The 20,486-nt window shown below is 42.8% G+C and overlaps 2 protein-coding genes and 1 non-coding gene across 5 annotated transcripts in view; all 3 read left to right on the forward strand.

Annotated features, from left to right (window-relative positions):
• Positions 1-89: 89 nt before the first annotated feature.
• On the forward strand, positions 90-16,571 carry Cnep1r1 (CTD nuclear envelope phosphatase 1 regulatory subunit 1). Of its 3 annotated transcripts, none has more exons than XM_011248420.2 (6): positions 90-243; positions 1,154-1,225; positions 6,456-6,529; positions 11,069-11,178; positions 11,721-11,775; positions 13,607-13,875. In XM_011248420.2, exons 1-6 carry the CDS (start codon positions 219-221, stop codon positions 13,670-13,672), a joined length of 402 nt encoding a protein of 133 aa, XP_011246722.1. In that variant the 5' UTR covers positions 90-218; the 3' UTR covers positions 13,673-13,875. The 3 variants fall into 3 exon arrangements, with proteins under 3 accessions (XP_011246722.1, XP_011246723.1, NP_083350.2); XM_011248421.2 differs by lacking the exon at positions 13,607-13,875 and adding an exon at positions 12,110-13,061; NM_029074.3 differs by lacking the exon at positions 13,607-13,875 and adding an exon at positions 15,162-16,571 and having other exon boundaries at positions 133-243.
• Positions 16,572-19,258: 2,687 nt separating this feature from the next.
• The window catches only part of Heatr3 (HEAT repeat containing 3), a 34,068-nt gene continuing 32,840 nt past the window's right edge, over positions 19,259-20,486 (forward strand). Inside the window, exons 1-2 of the mRNA NM_172757.3 lie at positions 19,259-19,531; positions 19,649-19,821. Coding sequence (NP_766345.3) covers positions 19,394-19,531; positions 19,649-19,821 — 311 coding nt within the window. The 5' untranslated portion in view covers positions 19,259-19,393. The remainder of the gene's footprint in view (positions 19,532-19,648; positions 19,822-20,486) is intronic.
• Positions 19,580-19,648, forward strand: Mir7071 (microRNA 7071). Its single transcript, NR_106039.1, has one exon. It is a non-coding gene; the product is annotated as a microRNA 7071 (primary transcript).

Genomic DNA, 20,486 nt, shown 5'->3' on the forward strand with positions numbered 1-20,486 from the left:
CCCGAAGGCGTTTGCTGAAATTAGCCAATAGAAAACTAGTTTAGTTGAGGGGTCTGGATGAGCTACCCAATAAACTCAACGTTTCTAGAAAATGGGCGGTGCCAAACGGAGGGGCTGAAGGGAGCGGTTAGAGGTGGGAGTTGGCGCTGTCGGCGGGGCGGGGAGGGCGGGCTGCGATGAGGACCGGGCCGTGGCGGTGACCGGAGCTGCCGCCCGACATGAACTCGCTGGAACAAGCGGAAGGTAGAGTGTGTCTTCCGCCGGGTCCCGTCCCGAGGCTGAGGAGGTCGCGAGGGCGGCGTGGCGGGGACGCGGGGCGCACGGCCGCCGAGGGGTGCCGCCTTCCCCCCCCGCAGGGGCTCGGGGGCCCCCCCGTCTCAGTGACGAGCCCTTGCGAGTTATAGAGTGCGAATTCATTTTCTGTTTGACAACCTAACGAACCGTAACCCTAATTTCTTCCTTGGCTTCTGTAATTGCCGGAATTTAGATGTACTCTTGGCCTTTCAAAGTTTTGTTTTATTTTGATTTTTTAAAAAACACCTCTGTGGGAATAACACCCTACTTCATTCAGAGGTACGCTCTGCCACAGCACAAGGCGTAGGCGCTGCTGCTGGCCGGACGTTCACCGGCGACCCATTCCTAGGAGGATAAGGGAGTATGTTTGTACAGCCCGTTATCTGTGTATGGAAGTCTAGTAAGCCCATACTACATAGCCATCAATTAATGATAAGAGCTAGGGCCGGAATCGGATAATTGCAGTCAATTAGACCTCATGGATTTTGATGTTTCAACAGGAAGTTCTTGGTTCCACAGAATTAGAATTAAGCTGGAGTTTGGTCCATTTATTTGTAAACACCCTCCACCGCACCCCCCAGTTTTAGCTTTTGACTCTTGGCTGAAGTTGCTGCTGGTCTTCCAGCATACCAGTTTTCAAGCTTCTAAAAGTAGACCAACTGGTTTCCAGAAATTGGGATGAACGAAAAATGATGTTTTTGTTGTGTACTTAAAATTGTTATTATATAAGCAAACGGTGCGTGACACAAGTAATTTGATGTGCAAGACCTGTTGGAGTTTGTCGATCTAAAATTTCATTTTATCAAATTTCATTTCGGACTAGAAAGAGCAGATAGAGAACTGAATTCTCTTTACCTAGATCTCAAGGCTTTCGAAAGAAGACTTACTGAATATATTCATTGCTTGCAACCTGCCACTGGACGTTGGAGAAGTAAGTTGCTGAATGCTTTCTAAGGGAAAATAAAGTGTGGTTGATAGCTTTATTCCTAAGTAGGAACGACTCCCTTTCTTTAAAACTTTTGACTAGTAAATCCTTGTTTTACTAAGCTATAAGATTTCTGAGTTTAGACAACTTTTTTTGTTTTTGTTTTTGTTTTTTGTTGTTGTTGTTGTTGTTGTTTTTCCAGACAGGGTTTCTCTGTATAGCCCTGGCTGTCCTGGAACTCGCTCTGTAGACCAGGCTGGCCTCGAACTCAGAAATCCACCTGCCTCTGCCTCTGCCTCCTGAGTGCTGGGATTAAAGGCGTGAGCCACCAAGCCTGGCTAGACAACTTTTAAATGTATTACTTAGTGCTGTTGACAACGTATTACACAGAAGTACTTAAGAAAATTATGAGCTGGCAAGATAGCTCTGGTGTATGCCGTTCAAGCCTATATCCCTCAGTTGCATCTTCAGAAGCCATTTAAAGGGGAAGGAGAGGGCAGACTCCACAAACTTCTCTTCTGACCTTCACATTTGTGCTGTGCTATGACATGCATGCCTATATATACCATGCAGCTACACACACACACTAAATAATTTTTTAAAGAAAAAGGAAATTATAACTGGCTACCCTAAAAGGAGAGACTATTTTATATGGTTGAATTGTTATTTTTTATGAAAATACATATTTTTTAATTTTAAGTGCATGCCTGTTGCCTGCAGAGTCCAGAAGAGGGTACCTTATATCCTGCAACAGGAGTTGCTAGTGATTATAAGCTATTGTGTGGGTGCTGGGGACTGAACCCAGGTTCTCTGCAAGAACAAGTGCTCTTAACTTTTGAGCTATCTCTCCAACCCCACCTCCAATAATATTTTTTTTTTATTTTATGTATGGGTGTTTTGCCTGCACATATGTTTGTATACTACATATGTGCAGTCCCCAAAAGATTCTCTAGGACTGGAGTTATAGAGGGTTGTAAGTTGTCATGTGGGTGCTGGGAATTGAACATGGGACTTGTAGAAGAGCAGCCGGTTGAGCCATTTCTCCAGCCTTAAGAGACATATTTTTAATTAAAAGTTGTAACTTTCAGCTGGGTGGTGGTGGCACACGCCTTTAATCCCAGCACCACCCGGCTGAAAGATTTCTGAGTTTGAGGCCAGCCTGGTCTACAGAGTGAGTTTCAGGACAACCAAGGCTATACAGAGAAGCCCTGTCTCGAAAAATAAAAATAAATAAATAAATAAATAAATAAATAAAAATAAAAAAACAAACAAACCAAAAAACCAAAACCAAAAAAAAAAAAGTTGTAACTTTCTTTTTTTATTTTTTGGTTTTTCAAGACAGGGTTTCTCAGTATAGCTCTGGCTGTCCTGGAGCTCACTTTGTAGACCAGGCTGGCCTCGAACTCAGAAATCCGCCTGCCTCTGCCTCCCAAGTGCTGGGATTAAAGGCGTGCGACACCACGCCCGGCTGTAACTTTCATTAAAAACATGATAAAAATTTTAGTACTGTGTGAATCACTCTAGATTCAGTGAGCTATTCTGTTTCATAAATTAAGTTATACATTGACTTTTGGCTGTGCGCACACATGCACAGTGTAAATACATACATGAACATGTACACACACACATAAGAAACTCCCTAAGCAACACACAATTTGCCTACAAGCTATCGAAATACAATTTTGTTAAGAAAACTCATATTTTGGAGCTGAAGTGGTGGCTTGGTGGTTCAAAGTGCATACTGATCTTATAGAGGACAGTGTTCGGGTCCCAGCATTTACATCAGCCACCTGTAATTCCAGCTCCAGGCTATCTGACACCATCTTTTAGATTCTGCAGACATGTACACAAACCCCTATGAACACACACATACAAATATACATAATTTAAAATAATAAATCTTTTTGGGGGCTCAGTGGTTAAGAGTACTGACTGCTCTTCCAGAAGTCCTGAGTTCAATTCCCAGCAACCACATGGTGGCTTACAACCCTCTGTAATGGGATCTGATGCCCTCTTCTGGTGTGTCGGAAGACAGCAACAGTGTACCCATACATATAAATAAATAAGTCTTTAAAAAAAATAAATCTTTTTTGAAAAAAATATTTTGACTTAGGATGACTCCTTGGTAGAGCATTTGCTTAGCAGGCACAAAGCTTTTGCTTTAAAAATAAAAAAGCATTCAATTACATGTATAAAGGTTATGATATAGGGCTGGAGAGATAGGTAGTAAGAGTGCTTACTACTGTTCATGCAGACCTGAGTTTGGTTCTCAGTACCCATATAGTGGCTCACAAACTTCTGACCTCTGCAGGCTCTGCATATATATAACGTACATACATACAATCAGATACATATGGATATATCTACGTAAAATTACATAGATATTTTTAAAAACAAAGGTTATGACACTTTCCATAGTTGATTTTTAAAACAATTATATGATCTTATTGTGCACATATGTGCATGCATACAAGTTCACTCACATGCCACAGCACATGCTGAAGTCAGAGGACAGTTTGTGGGAACCAGTTCTCTTCATCTCCCTGTGTGTCCTGGGGATCAAATGCAAGTCATCAGGCTTGTTGGCAGGTGTCGTTCCCAGCTGAGCCATCTCAGTGACCTCCTTAGTTGGACTTTAATACAGCGTGATGGTGTGCTTTGAAACCTGACCCAGAAAAGAATTTCCCCTTACACTGCCTATTCTTATGGATTAGGAAGGCGGGAAAGTATGATTTGAATGATTTGTAGTTACTGCCCCAAGGAAGGGGCATAGTGGAAATGTGGGCAGTACAGCTCCTCTCATCTGCACTGAGATCAAGTTGTCTCTTCCCTTCCTCCTTCCTGCCCCTCGCTACCTTTTTGGATGTGGGATCTCACTGCCTTATTCAGGCTCGGTCTAGGTTCAAGTGATCCTCCTGCCTCTGCTTTTCCAGTTGTTGGGACCACAGATGTGTTACAGCATTCAGCTTTGGGCTGGTCTTAGGAAATGGACTACTGAGATTTCATTCCTGCCTCTGAGTGCAGTCAGTGCTGGGACTAAGATCCAGGGTCTTACATCTGTTAAACATGCTCTCTTGGGAGCCACAGGACAACACAGAGGTCTGATATTTTTGTGTTTTGGGGTTTTTTGTTAGTCTTTTAGATGTTTATTATTTTATGTGCGTGAGCGTTTTGCTTACATGTACATCTGTGCACCACATGTGCAACTGGTGTCTGAGGAGATGGTGGGCCTCCATGTGGGTGCTGGGAATCAAACCCAGGTCCTTTATAACAAGTGTTCTTAACCACTGGTCTCCAGGCCGATCTCTTTGACAGATTTAATTTTTATTTTTATCGTAATCTGTATGATGATTTTGCCTGCATGTATGTCTGTGTACTACCATGTGCATGCCTAGTACCCAAGGAGGGCACAAAGAGGGTGCTGGACCTCCTAGAGCTGGAGTCAGGACAGCTGTGAGCCACCGTGTACTCAGGACTGAACCCGGGTCCTCTGCTGCACATGCTCTAACTATTGAGCTGTCCAGCCCTGTGAAGACATGCATTAATTCAAGGTGTGGCTCAGGCTGCAGGACTGAAAGAGCCACTGAAGTTGGGAGTCCTGACCTTTTTTTTTTTTTTTTTTTTTTTTTTTTTGGTTTTCCGAGACAGGGTTTCTCTGTGTAGCCCTGGCTGTCCTGGAACTCACTCTGTAGACCAGGCTGGCCTCGAACTCAGAAATCCGCCTTCCTCTACCTCCCAAGTGCTGAGATTAAAGGTATGTGCCACCACTGCCCGGCGGTCTTGACTTTTAAATGATTTTTATTAGTGTCCTTTGTGAAGCTGTAGCCACCTTCTATGTTTTGATTTGTTAGATTCATAAGTAGTGATTTTGCTGTTCTTGTTTACAAAGAAGCTGCTCCCAAACCATTGCTAGAAAGAAAGCCTTTTAAAATATGCTGCCCTGTCTTTTCAGCTATCATACGATGAACACACTTTACTTTCCATGTGCTTCACGCAGGTGCCATCAGCCTGGCTCGTGTACCAACGAAATAAAAGCATGTATTAGATCTGTCATTTTATATAAAAGTACCTATGTAATATAATATATGTATTTCTGGAAATACAGAATAAGAGATTGAATTTAATTTGTTCTTAGCTGAGAAGATAATTTTGATTCTATTACTAAATACCTAAAACGATTTCTTTTATTACCCCTATCTCTAGAAATTCCAGATGATTAGAATTTTACTATGTTTCTGTTCTCTGAAAATGATTTTCCCATGTGTAAATCTATGAAGCGTGACTGAAATAAAAGAACTGTCTTTAGCTCCAAATCATTAGCTAAATCCCGGCGTCCTTTCATTCTTTTTCTTCAATTTATTCATAATCTGTTTAGATTAAGGTGGGGCCGGCTGGCAAGATGGCTCATCAGGTAAAGGTATTGTCTGATTACATGAGTTCAGTCTCCAGGAGCCGTCTGGTATAGGGAGAGAACCAGCTCCCACAGGCACCTCTGATCCTCACATGTGCACCATGGCGCACACCTGGATACACACACACACACACGCATACACACACACACACACACACACACTCACTCATTCTCTCTCTCTCTCTCTATCTCTCTCTCTCTCTCATAAAAAAGCTTGGTGGGAAAAACTAAACCTTTTCTGGTGTCTACTAGCCCTTCCGTCCTTTTCTTTCAGTCCCTATAAAAAATGAGAACTGATTGGTGTGCTCCACAGTGACTGCACCTCATCAGCACTGACCTTTGTTTAACTCGCAGCAGTAGTCTGCATGGCACAGCCCCTCAGTTAGAAACACCCCCCCCCCCACCCCCGGCTGCTGTGTGGTTCAGAAAGGAGCCCTTGATTGTGTGTTTACATTAGAAAATAGGGGTTTTCTTTTCCAGTGTGAGTGTACAAGATCTGCAAAATCAACCCAAAACCACCGTGGAAGTCTCACATTGACACGGGGTCTTATGTTAAAATATTGCCATCTAGCTTCTTGGTTTTAATTGTATTACTCTTCATTCTCATGGATTCTAAACAAGAAGCAGGAAGTTGCTGTTGTCCTTCAGTTCCCAGGGTTCAGAATGTTGAAGAGAGTCCCTTAAATGGCAAGTCTGACTCTTGATCCGCTTCCATCAAATGTTGTGGTCTTTGGCTGTGTCTCTTAAGCACTGCTGGAAGTGGTATCAAGACTGAAGGGGTGGAGGGTGTGTCTGCTTACTAATTTTGTGTTTATCTCTCATCAGTGCTTCTTATAGTGGTGTCTGTCTGTACAGCTACTGGTGCCTGGAACTGGCTAATAGATCCTGAGACACAAAAGGTAGAAATTTTGTTTTAAAGTCTTTAGCAGATTAAATAAGATACTGGATGTAGTGATGTTAATTATGAGATATGCCGAGCTACCTTTACCTGCTACTAATAATGTTAATCCTTATATTAATAACATGCCCTGTAATCATTTGCTTAAGGGAAGCTCTAGTTGGCTGTTGTGAGTTACTTATCTTCATAAGAGAAAGATCTAAGAAAATTTACTCTGTTTGATATTTCTTAACTCATGTTTTTAATTTTTCTATTTCCACATGAACATTCTTTTCCTTTGGTTCTATTCATCTCCTGTCATTAATACAAGCTTTTTTTTTTTTAAGATTTATTTAATTATATCTAAGTACACTGTAGCTGTCTTCAGATACACCAGAAGAGGGAGTCAGATCTCATTACGGATGGTTGTGAGCCACCATGTGGTTGCTGGGACTTGAACTCAGGACTTTCGGAAGAGCAGTCAGTGCTCTTAACCACTGAGCCATCTCACCAGCCCCTAATACCAGCTTTTTAAAAAGACAAATATAACTGATAAAAACTGATAAACATTAAACCAAGTGACCAAAATCAGGAAAGAAACCAAGTCACTGATTTCTAGGCTATGTAGCTCATTGAAGTTGACAGAATTGAGTTATAAATTGATCTCTAAGTGACCTGACCCACAGAGTCATAGTTAATTCTGTGTGTTGTCATTGTCATTGAAGAGAACACGGGCTAACCCCTTGAGTTAGTAAAGCTTTTCGTTTTCTCCTTTAGTCCTTCCGAGTTTCTTGCCTGGAGTTTAATATAGGAAACACCGAGGGGTCTCCCACTGGGCACTGTGTAGGAGCTTCACTATACCAAATGCAATATCCAGTTTCATAATGTTAGCTCTTGAAGGATTATTTGATGAAAGCTGATAAAATGTTTCTGAAGTTTCTATCTCTTTCTTCTAGTGCCTTAATTTCAAGCTCAATCTTTTTTTATTAGAAAACCCCTAGTCTTGGGTTTTTCTTTTCTTTTTTTATATTTTGTATTTTGTTTGTTTGTGTGTGGGGGGCGGGGTTCCTTTTTTTCTTCCTTTCTTTTCATTTCTTTCCGTTTCTTTTCTTTCTTCGAGACAGGGTCTCACTGTGTAGTCCTAGCTGTCCTAGAACTTGCTGTGTAGACCAAGCTAGCCTCAAACTCACAGAGATGCACCTGCCCTTTCCTTCACCTCCCAAATGCTAGGATTAGAGGCACAGGCCACCACACCCAGCAACTCTCAGGTTTTTCAGTGATTACCTTCCTTCAGCTGTTTAGTCAGTCTCATAATTTTCAGAAACCTTAAAAATAAGCCCTCTAGACTACATCCGTTGTTCTGTGTTGTCTCTTTATGTTATCCAGAGGGGACCCTAAGAAGGCTTCTGTAATCTGTCCAGGTGGCAGTTCCAACAGCCAGGGGCACTGCTTAGCATGTAGCCTCCCTGACTGTCCACTAAAGAGATAGTGTGGGGAGCAGGGGAGTTTGATGTTGGAGTTTTATGTTAATAGAAGGGGCTTTGTTGCAGACAGATAATTCTCTCATGAGTTCATTTGTAGAACTCTGATCTGAAGGCTGTACTTGGTACTCATCTGTGGGGAAGGGTGGAAGGAGGCTGGCAAGAAGATTGAAAAGTTCTGTCTTGGGAAATGAGTCTACTTCTAATTGAGAAAAATATAAGCTGATTTCAGCTAGTTGAGATCTTAATAAAATGAAGAATTAAATGTAATCAGAAATAGGCCCAAAACTATGTAGTTAATGTAATTTTTAAAATTAGGTGAGAAGATAGCTAGTTAGCCTTAGGGTTGGCTCTTTTTACTTCAGTATTTAATAACCCCAAACCTGATGAGAGTTCTAACCAGCAATTGTGTCTGAAGCAGGAGGTGTGAATACAAAAGCCAGGGAGAGAGAGGATATTGCAGACTCCTGAAAGGAGGAGGGACTGCTGTTTTCGATGTCATTGATTGTTGCCATGGAGGGAAGGAAGCTAGAACAACTGGCCTAATTAAAATAAAACATACAGCCAGCTGTGGTAGTGCGGTCCTGTAATCTTGGCATCGTGGCAGACTGAACCAGGAGGTTTAAGACACAGAGGCCAGCTTGGGCTACATGGTAAGGCATTGTTGCTAAATAACAACAGGAAAAAAAACAAACAAACCAAGCAACCAAACAACTTGAGAATATTAAATATTGGGTTTGAAGAGGTGGCTCAGTGGGCAGAGTGCCTGCTGTGTAAGCATGAAGACCTGAGTTTATAACTCCAGCAATCATGGAAAAGCCAGGCGTGACAGTCTGTGTCTGTAACCTTGGTGCTGTGGAGAACAGGGTTGGTAGGACACAGGGATCCCAGGGCTGGCTGGCTGGCCATTTAGCCAAATCAGTGAACTCGGATTCAGCGAGAGACCTTGTCTTAAAACATAAGGAGGAGGGTAATGGAGGAAGAATCCTGTGTCAACCTGTGGCCTCCACACCCAAGTGAGTTCACACACATTGACTGTACACATATGCACACATAAAATACAAAGTACTGTATGTGCTAACATTGTATAGACACATAGCCATCCGTCTTGAAGTCAAACCTCAGATTTTCAGTCAGGCCTGGTTGCTCACCCTTTAATGCCAGCACTCAGGATGCAGAGGCAGAGGCAGATGGCTCTCTGAATTTGAGGTCAGCCTGGTTCAGAGTGAGTTCTAGAAGATCTAGGGATATATAGAGAAAATTGTCAACAAAAATAAAACAGAAAAAACCCTCAAATGTCCTTAAATTACACATAATTGAATTATCTATTTAGAGAAAGAGGAGGGGGCGCATACTGAGAGCTTGGCACTCTTGTGGAGGTCAGAGGACAGCTCAGAGATGTTAGCTCTCCTTCCACCATGTGGCTCCTGAGGATTGAGCTCAGGTTATCAGGCTTGGTGGCAAGCAACCGCAGAGATTGCAAAAAGACCCTATCTCAAAACAGAAACCAAAGAAAGATCTCTGGGAGTTAGTTTGTCTTCAGCATGACCTCATCTCAGGAACATTTCCTAGTTTTTTCAGTCTTGTTCTTTAACCCGGCCTTATTGAATCACATATGTCTTGTGCTTTTCTTTGTTTTGAGTGTGTGTGTGTGTTTAGCTGTCTCTCTTAATCCATGAGGTGTCTGTGTTTCCCTTAAGTGTTTCTTCTGTGTAGTTATCAGTCCATTTGCTTAGTTTTCTAGACATTCTACATGTTCATCTTTCCCTTCTTGGTTGGTTTTATTTCCCAGCCTTCTGCTGTTGGTGCCATTCTTGTTCCAAGCATGGATCCTGGTGGACTCTTGTCTTCTCTACATAGTCTTAGAGTTGTGTGTTCCCTACTTTCCTGCAGCCATTTCATTATGCCCAGATCTAAATGAAACCCTTTCTTTCTCTCTTGAGTTCTAGTTCTTTACAGGTACCTACTAGCCAGTTTCCCCACTTCAGTGGCCTGTGGCCATTAGAATCGGAGCAGCTTCAAAGGCAACTTTATTTTATAAATGTCATAGTTTTTACTTCATCATTTTTTATTCAAGTAGCTTTAAAAGCAGCTATTTTTTTTTAATTACAAATAAGCTTCATTTATTTATTTCAAGCAAAGGTGGTGGAGAAGCTGTCAAAATTAAGCTAACAAGGAAGTGAGGATAGGGAGTGAGGAGAGAGGAAGGTTAGTGTGAGACCAGGTCATGAATGACAGAGCAGGTCCAATTCTCTTAAAGAAGCTTTTGTTGGTTAGTTTTAATTTTTTTGAGACAATGTCTCACCATGCAGCTATTCTAGAACTACCTAGATAGACCAGGCTGGCCTTGAACTCACAGAGACCCACCTTTCTACCTCCTGAGTATTGAAATTAAAGGTGTGTACCTTGAGGAAGCTTTTTGACCGCAAGATATGTAAATCACATTTAATCTGTGTTTTCATTGAAACTGAAGGCCAGTGCTACCCCTTTAAGCCCACAGAGACAGGTGATCACTGAGTTCAAAACCAGCTTGTTCTATAGAAGTGAGTCCAGGGGCTGGTGAGATGGCTCAGCAGTTAAGAGCACTGACTGCTCTTCCAAAGGTCTCGAGTTCAAATCCCAGCAACCACATGGTGGCTCACAACCATCCATAACAAGATCTGACGCCCTCTTCTGGTGTGTCTGAAGACAGCTACAGTGTACACATACAATAAATCTGTAAAAAAAAAAAAAAAAGAAGTGAATCCAGGACAGACAGGCCCTTTCTTGTGTTTTTCTCCCCCCTTACCCCCGCCCCCTTCTGTGTGTGTGTGTGTGTGTGTGTGTGTGTGTGTGTGTGTGTGTGTAGACCTCATCTTTAGGAATGAATTTGAAATGGTTTAGAGAGTTTGGCATGAATGACATATGTTGCTGTTATCTTACCATACTAAAAAGATACAGTATGACTTTTGTTTTTACAGCACAATAAAGAGAACTAGAGTTGTTGGAAGTTTTCATGTCCTTGTGGTTTAGATGATAAGAACATTACAAATGTCTGTATAGTACCCTAAGACTTTATATCTCACACTTTTCTCTTGCAGGTGTCCTTCTTCACGTCATTATGGAACCATCCGTTTTTCACTATTAGCTGTATAACTCTAATAGGCTTGTTCTTTGCTGGAATACACAAAAGAGTAGTCGCACCATCAATGTATCCTTTACCACGAGTTGAATTTTGTTATCATAACTAAGCTGAAGAACCTTCCCTGGTTCCTAAGCGGTTGTTAGAAGCTTTATGTTAATCACGTTCCATCCCTGTGGATTCAATACCTGAGATTTGTCTTGACTCGGGATTTTAGAGGTTTCAGACCATGATTGACTGGTCCAGTTGTGTTTTGACTGTGGTAAGGCAGCCCGTCATGGCATAGAGCATGGCGTGGAGCATGGCATAAAACAAAGCCACTCATCTCATGGTGGCAGGAGACAGTGAAGGGTTCAGGAATAAACTGTGCCTTTCAAAGTCAGCCCTCAGTGGCCTGTATCCTCTGACTGAGTCCCACTCCCCTGGCTATGAATGTGCCGTGGTGTACGCCGTTGATGACGTTTGGCCCTCTGTTATTCACTTACTTCAATACGCCAATGGCTCGGGACCAACCCTTTAACACTTGAGCCTTTGGGAGCAACGAATCACGGCTAAACCATAACAGACGCCTGACTTGCATTGGGAATTTTCCTTTGACCACGTTGGTTCAGTATAGCTGCTCGATGTCGAACGGTATTAGCAGAATACAATATGTCCTGTGATGATGTAAGTAGTTTTCAGTAGAATAAGTAGACCTGTAGCCAGGTATTACTGCTGACATATATAATCTCTACCTTTGGAAGGCAAGGGGATTGCTTCAAGTTCAAGGCCACCCTGATTTACATAGCGAAACTCTTTCAAAGAAACAAAAATGGGGAGGGAATACTGACATGTTTGGTTTTATGAAAGCAGACCTCTGGGTGCTTTAGGTCTGGATGTTGGCCCACACCTGTAACCTCAGTACTCAGGAACTGAGGCAGAAGAGCCAAGAGTGAAGGCAGAGCCTGAGCTGGTAAAATGCTTAAGTTAACATCTGTTAAGCCTTAGGTTTGCTTTTCAGCACCACAGGAAACCAGGTATGATGGTGGACACCTGTGATCCCAGCACTTGAGAGGTGGAAGCAGGAAGATCAAAGTTGAAGGCTCTTCTTAGCAGTATACAAATATGGGGCTAGCCTGAAGATAAAAAATACTGACTGAGAAAAGCAGGAAAGGGTTAAGACCTGCCTGGGTCTTAACCATAGCAATACCCTGTCTGCACAAAACAAGCCTATACCTGAAACCCTTTAGTCAGGCTTGTTGGCACACACCTTTGACCCCAGCCCTCAGGAGACAGAGACAAGCTTGGTTTACATTATCATTTCCTGAAACAAAATATCTTTCAAAGTCTCTCCCCTTGGTGGCCGGTATCCTCCGACTAGGCCCCAGCTGCCGTGGCTCTGAATGCACCAGTGATTTGCTCCGTTGATGATGTCGTCCCCGTTACTGAGTTACTTTAACATGCTACTGGCTGGGAGCCAGGCCTGTAACACTTGAGCCTTTTAGGACAACTACAGGTAGTGGTGCCAGACAAAGTAGTTGGATCGACAGTTGAATCCTTTTTATTTTTATTATTTTTTTAAATTTTGAGGCAGGGTTTTGGTTTGTAGCCTAGGCTGGCCTGGAATTCACTGTTATTGAAGCTGGTCTCAAACCTGTATGTCTCGTTTGTGCCTTAGTTTCCTGATTAATCATGTTTTTACATTTTGTTGTGTATTCTTACTAGCTTTTAGTAAAGGAACATGTTGACCCAACATTAGGATTTAAGAGTCACTAATTATTGGCCATTAACCACATGCAAAGTCCCAGGCTCATTTCTCTACCCAAATTATCTCGGTTGAAATCGTTGCTATGTCTAGTTGCATAATGCTTGCATTGTAAATTAACCCCCTATCTGACATACAGTTGTTTTGCCATCCTTCATACTGTGTGTGTGTTTGTTTCCCACTGGAATTAAATTGCACTGTGGTAGAAGCTGCTTTGTGTGGTTTATTACTAAATCTTTTAGCACTTCACACGGTCCCTGGCACACAGTAGACACCCAAACAATAGTTTACCAACACATCTGTGTAAATCCTGCCCCGATCTAGCTTCTTTCAGATAAACCCTTAAAAAGAATAGTTTGGATTATATGGTATCTACTTTATTATCACTGTTACAACTTAGTTTTTATGTATTGTTGCTCTACTCTACAAAAACACTTCTTAGTTAGGTGGTGGTGGTGCACACCTTTAATCCCAGCACTAGGGAGGCAGAGGCAAGCAGATCTCTTAGTTTGAGGCCAGCCTGGTCTACAGAGTGAGTTCCAGACAGCCAGGGCTACATACAAAGAAACTGTGTCTCAAAAAAAGCGAACTAAAACAAAACAAAAAGATCCGAAAGTATTTCTTAGAATATTCTGACCACCAGCAGTACCTGAGTATTCATATCCCTGTGTTGTTTTTTTTTAAGATGATTTATTATTTTATTTTATTTTTATGTGCATTGGGTGTTTTGCCTGCATGGATGTCTGTGTGAAGATGTTGGGTCCCCTGAAAGTGGCGTTACACACAGTTGGGAGCTGCCCTGTGGGTCCTGGGAATTGAACCTGGGTCCTCAGGAAGAACAAGAGCCAATGTTCTTAACCACTATGCCATCTCTCCAGATCCCAGGATTTATTTTTATGTGTACAGGTATTTTTGCCTGCATATTTGTCTGTTCACCTTGTTTGTACCTGGAACTAGAGTTATAGATAGTTGTGTGCTATCATGTTGGCTCTGTTGTTGTTTTGTTTTGTTTGTTTACTTTTCAAGACAGGGTTTCTCTGTGTAATAACCTTGGCTGTCCTCAATTTGTAGACCAGGGTGGCCTCAAACTCATAGAGATCCTCCTGCCTTTTCCTCGGAAGTGTAGGGAGTACGGTCATGCTCCATCTCAACCAGCAGCCATGTTTGCTCTAACTGCTGAGCAGTGTCTTCAGCTACTAAGTTTACTTTTTTGTTTGTTTCTCAAAACAGGGTTTCTCTGTGTAGCTCAGACGGTCCTGGAACATGCGCTATAGAACATGCTTGTCTTGAACCTCGAGAGCTGACTACCTCTGCCTCCCAAGTGCTGGCATTAAAGGCATGTGCCACCACCACACAGCCCTTTAGTTTACTTTTTAACTTAAGGAAATAAAAACTTTATGTGGAAAGAAGCATTTTGTCAAAATAATTTTATGTATTATAAATAAAATTTACTTTAATAAGATATAAAAATCACGACGCTTGGGAGGCAGAGCCAAGTGGATCTCTTTGAGTTCCAGAGGCCAGTCCAGGTCAGCTAAGGCTATATAGTGAAAACCCTGTCTCAAACAAAAATACACCAAATCTATAAAAGTTGCAGTTTCTAGTTAGTGTAATTTTTTTTTAATGCCCTCACACTCCCCCTTTTTGGTATTTTCCTCAACATTTCCTGTGTTTTATAAAACATTTTTATTTAAACTAGTTTTATTTCAAGTACTTACCTACGTAAGGCTAGTGGCAGCCTAACTGGACAATGTTACCATAAAGCATTTGACAATCATAACAGACATCAGGACAAGTGTGGATGATGCTGGGTGTAGTGATGTAGTGTTAATCCTAGCGACTGATAGGCAGGGGAGATCAGAGGACACATATCATAGGAATCATTTGTCTCCTTCCACATTTGGGCCCTGGGATTGAACAAAGGTTGTCAGACTTGTGAGTAGGATCCTCTGCTGCCTGAGCCATCTCACTGGCTCCACCAAATACCCCTTTTAAAAGAAGTGTTTTTACCTTTTTATTTATTGATAGATGGATGGTGTGTATGTTTTTGTGTGTGTGTGTGTGTGTGTGTACACGCACATATGCACAACGTAGTGCCCATGGGAAAGAGAAAGCTATGGTGTATGGGGTAGGTAGTTCTTTGCTTCTATCATAATTGGTTTTGGCTGAACTCAGGTTATCAACCTTGGCAACAAGTGCCTTTTCCTGATACACCATGGTCCTAAAATGGCTTTAAAAGTTCAAAAATAACTGGTGGTATTTTAAATAGAATTGTGAACTGACTTCTTTTTCCTTTTCTTTTCTACAGACAGGAAAGCTAATTTTGAAACCTAGACCTCATGTTCAATGACAGTCCGCACTGTTGCTAGAGAACCTAAACCAGTCTTTTCTCAAGTGAGTGATACAGCAAAATGCCATAGAGGATTCCTTTTGGAGTCGGACATGTGACGGTTTAGCAGCAACTGACAAGAAGTGTGCAATATTGGCCCAGATGATGTTGATGATGCTGGCTGAGCTCGCAGCGCCTCAGTACCTTTGATTACCTGTGTTCAGTATTAGTGTCACTTCAGCACTTCAGCCCCTGCACAGAACTCTGCGGATGAAGTATGTGGGTATTACTAAGTTAAACTTAGAAACCAAACCTCCTTCAGTTTTTATAATGTATTTTTGCAAACTATTGTAAATAGCAAATCAATGCCAATGTTAAACCAAGAGGAAAATGTTTGGACTTTGTTCTCCTGCACCAGTATTTGAGGAACCATCTGCTTGACATCTCCACAGCTCCTTAAACTGGCTATTACGTGTGCCTTTCATTCATAATGCCTCTTCCCATTGCACTGCAGGAACAACATCAAATTCCACTTAGACTGAGCAAATCTCATCTCCATTATGTTGAAAAATTTATAGATGTTTTGACAATTTTTGTTAAGCCTGATACTAGATTCTGGCAACTATTATACTTTTCAGTAAATTGTTTTCATTTAACACTAAATTACTTTTTAAAAAAAAAAAATTTAAAAACACCCCAAACTCTTCTGAATGTACAAGTTAAAAAATTATGTATTATCTGGGAATTTGACAGTCCTTATTTCAGGTGACTGGATTTTATGCTGTGGTAGACGTGTTACACTAATACCGTCCTGGTGTAGCTGATGGGCCCCGTCCATCACTAGTAACACAGAACCACACTACAAACCAGAGCCTGCAGCTCTCTCTGCTGGAGAGTGTTGATGGCATACTGTGTATGCGCAACAGCCACGTGTACTACAGTAGCCCTTAAAATAAAACTGTCGGAATTGCTGTAAATGCTTAAAGTACTAGAGGTGCCTTTTACCTGTTTATTAGAAGATTTTGAGAAAGTTAAATTATTTCATGAGCAATATGTTAAATTTCATCCAACATTAAACTAAATTTGAATAACAGGACAAAATCGTTTAACAAAGCTGCCATTTAACTTACATGTATTCATCTCTACTTTCCTGGGTATAAAATCACATTCTTTGAATTGCAGCAATAAAACCCTCTGCTTCTAAGAACTCTCTAAGAGGGTATTCTATGTGTTTTGCATTGTTTCATTTTCTGTAAATTTTGTAGGTAAATATGTGTATAAAAATAAATACTTTATATATAACTAGTGGTTAGAGATTTTCTTTGGTTTATTGTGTCTGCAACTATAAAAAAATAAACATATTCTAAGTATCAGATACAAGCTAACTCCAAATTAGATATTTTCCTTGAGCTTTAGCTTTATGTGTATGAGAGTTCTTCCTTTATGTATATCTGTGTACCAGTTGTGTGCCTATGGCCTGTGCAAGTAGGAAAGGAACATCAGCTCCCCTGGAATTGGAGTTACAGATGGTTGTGAGCCACCATGTGGGAACTAGGAATTGAACCCCAAACCTCTACAAGAACAGCCAGTGCTTTTACTGCTTCTTACCCGCTAGGCTATCTCCAGCTCCTATTTTATTGTAATTCTGCCTTGTAGACCAAACAGTTGCAGGTATGGCAGTTGTAGACTATTAGCCTTCCTCATGCCTTATTCATGATCTAATAGTGATTGGCTTTTACTCAAGAAACACATCATTTTTTACATTTGTTACATGGCTCTTACAGACTTGAATTGGGAATTTCCTCCAAGAGTATAAAGCCAAAGAAAAATTTAAGGCCCTTAGGGTTGGAATTCCTTTGAGTGTTTGATTAGAACCTGGTTCTTCTCCCCTAGAAGAGATATAATTGGATATACATGTAAAGTTGGCTTGTGTGCTCTGCAAGAGTAGCCAGTGCTGAGCCATCTCTCCAGCCTCAGAATAATTATCCTTTTGGTTTGTTTGTTTGCTTGCTTTGTTTTTTCATGACTGGGTCTCATTATGTAGCCCTGGCTGCTGTCCTAGAGCTCACTATGTAGACCAGGCTGGCCTTGAACTCACAGAGATCTTCCTGCCTCTCCATCCAGTCAGTATAAGTATTAAACATGCACATCTACAGTAACTTTGTTAGCGGCAGCCTAGAGCTACAATGCTCTGTAAAACCCACGATGCCAGGACCAGGCTATAGCTATTATTTCTAGCTCCTCGAGCAGTCCCTAAGGCATAGCAAGTAAGCACTTTGACTTGAGCGAGCAGATAGACTTGCTTGAGGATGAATGAATCGTGTGGAGTGGACTGGGCAGCAGACCATTTGAGAGCAACTTTTCAGAGCTGGCAGCATTTACATAATCAGCAAAGTGGGAGGTAAGTGACAGTGAGAGCAACGGGCTAATGCCAGACTGTTCTGAAGACACGCAACGCAACTTCCCTTTCAGAAGTAAGTTTCTTTTTTGAAGCAATCAAAATGGTTCTCACTCCTTTGATGTTTCACAAACTTTAAAGTCTGTGAATAGAGAAGCATCTCCTTTTTCATATGATCTTGGTGAATCTGGCTTAGTTTTTCAGATGACTACATAATCACAGTGGAGAGCAGTGTGAGACAGGGCAGTAGCAGGTTGAAGGAGCAGATGCTCTAGAGCCTTATTGCACGCTGCTAATACAGAGTCTAATGCACCTTTCCTGCACGGAGCTCCCAGGCTAGCAGGGACAGCATATAGGGATAGCTTTTCTGTTTGCACACTTTGGAAACTCTGGCACTGGAACTCAGGGCCTGGCACTTGCTAGGCAATCACTCGTTTGCTGAGGCTCATTCCTGCACACATTTGATGACAGGGACAATTCAGAGATAACTGCCACACAAAATACATGAAGGGCCCATGGTGATGTGTCTGCTGGGACAGCAGGAGAATGAGGACACTAAACCAGGCCCCATAAGTGGGGCATTTTTAAATATCTCCCATTTCCAGAATACATCCCTACCTATAACAGAAGGAATTTTAAGTAGATCTGAGAATATGCCCCAGGTGATAGCCAAATGATCAGTTCAAGGAACGCTAAACTTAAGCTATCCTTTGCCCAGGCCTAAGACTAGTTCAGGAGAGCTCCAGGAAGACAGAGGAGGCTCCCTGGTTTATAGAGGACGTGCTGGTAGCATGAAGCAGAATGCCATGATGTCAAACTCTGAAGTGGCTTTTACAGCTACAGGCTGGTGAGATGGCTCAGCAGTTAAGAGTGCCGACTGCTCTTCCAAAGGTCCTGAGTTCAAATCCCAGCAACCACATGGTGGCTCACAACCATCCGTCACGAAATCTGATGCCTACTTCTGGAGTATCTGAACACAGCTACAGTGTACTTACATATAATAAATAAACAACTACAGGACTCCACCAAAAGTTTTTAGAAAATATACTTAAGAGTCTCTTTTAGGAAGGCTATATTTCAAACAGATGTTTGAAAAAAAATAGTAACCTTTAAAAAAAAAGGATGAAATGATTCGGCAAATAAAGGCATTTGCCATGCAAACCTGAAAAATCAGAGTTTGATTCCTGGAACTGTTGTTGATGGAAAGAACCAATTCCTCAGAGGAGTCCTCTGATCTCCACCCGAATGAGGCAGCACGTGTGCCTACACATATACCACACATTTTAAAAAAAATTATTAGACAAATATTTTATGAGAAACTTTTTTATGTTGTCTCAGTCCCTAGCACAATGAAATGACTGGCTGAAAGTCACTAGGCTTCTTCTAAAACTATTACCTATGGGTGGCTGAGGAATGGCTCCTAAGAATGGTAAAGAAAGTACTGAGATTAAAGTCAAGATCCACCACCATCTTGCTGGCTGAACTTGCCTTTCGTACAGTTGAATTTCTGTAGAAGCCTTACGTTTGTACGATGGAAATGAGATGGGTGTGTTAACATTCCCAGGGACATCCAGGGCTCCACCCATTGTCAGGGATGGCCCCGCCCACATCACATTACACGCACGCGCAGTCCCTGCTCCCGCCCTCTGCGCAGGCGTGCTGCTTTTCCATGTGTGCTCAGGCCGTCACATTGGACCCGCTGAGGGGAGACGCCAAGTAACGTCGAGCCTGGAAGTCGCCACGGGCCCGGTGGGCCCCAACGACGGCTGCTGCAGTCGTCCTCTTCTGGTCTGTCACTGCAGCCTCCGTCGCCATGGGTAAGAGTCGGACGAAGCGCTTCAAGCGACCTCAGTTCTCCCCTATCGAGAGCTGTCAGGCCGAGGCGGCGGCCGCGTCGAACGGGACTGGGGACGAGGAGGACGATGGGCCCGCGGCGGAGCTTCTGGAGAAGGTGGGACGAGGGCATGGCCAGGCTCGGGCGGCGGGCGGCCGGGGGCCCGGGGGCCCGGGAGCGAGGTGCTGCAGCGCGCGTGCTCACTACGCGACTCTGACGTCTCGGTTCCCGCAGCTCCAGCACCCGAGCGCCGAGGTCCGCGAGTGCGCCTGCGCGGGACTGGCCCGGCTAGTGCAGCAGCGGCCCGCACTACCAGACTTAGCCCGTCGGGATGCTGTGCGCCGGCTCGGGCCGCTGCTGCTGGACTCGAGTCTGGCGGTAAGGGAGACGGCGGCCGGAGCTCTGAGGTGAGCCCGAGAGGGCCCGAGGCAGTGTCCCTGCGAGCAAACAAACCTGGGACACCCTCGCCCGATGCATTCTCTACTTCTGGGGGAATAATAACATGCCAGTTAGCTCAGGTTTGCAGTGGATGGAGATGTGAATTCATGCACCGAAGGACCCCGGGGCTCACACACTTTTTGTTGTATCCACCTGGCGCTTCACCAACCATCAAACCTCATGCACATTTACCCCATCTCAAAACCCACCATAGAGTCCCTGATAGGATAGTCTTTCAGTCTGGGCTCCAAGTACAGCTGACATTTCAGCATGTAAGATCTCTTTGCAGGCGCTCCACTGAGAGGGTGTCTGGAAACTGTCAAAAAGACTGGGCTGAATTTCAGTAAAATTTAGACCTTCTAGCATGGTGGCACAGACCTTTAATTCCCGCACTAGGGAGGCAGAGGCAGGCAGATCTCTGAGTTTGAGGCCAGCCTGGTCTACAGAGTGAGTTCCAGGACATCCAGGGTCACCCAGAGAAATCCTATCTCAAAAAGGCCAAAAAGCAAAAGCCACTCTAATGAACTGTAGAGAGGACAGAAAGTTAGTATTTGTGCTCTTACAGATTTGCCTGTGTGTATTGTTTCAGTCTAATAAATATTGGATGGAGCACCTGTGTGCCAGCCACTGGACG

Source organism: Mus musculus, chromosome 8 (assembly GCF_000001635.26).
Source record: "Mus musculus strain C57BL/6J chromosome 8, GRCm38.p6 C57BL/6J".
Taxonomy (NCBI): domain Eukaryota; kingdom Metazoa; phylum Chordata; class Mammalia; order Rodentia; family Muridae; genus Mus; species Mus musculus.

Coding starts and splice junctions, on each gene's coding strand:
- Cnep1r1 (XM_011248420.2), top strand. CDS start 219: ATGAACTCGCTGGAACAAGCGGAAG. Junction 6,530..11,068: donor TAGATCCTGAGACACAAAAG/GTAGAAATTTTG, acceptor TTTCTCTTGCAG/GTGTCCTTCTTCACGTCATT. Junction 11,776..13,606: donor ACAATATGTCCTGTGATGAT/GTAAGTAGTTTT, acceptor GTCTGTGTGAAG/ATGTTGGGTCCCCTGAAAGT.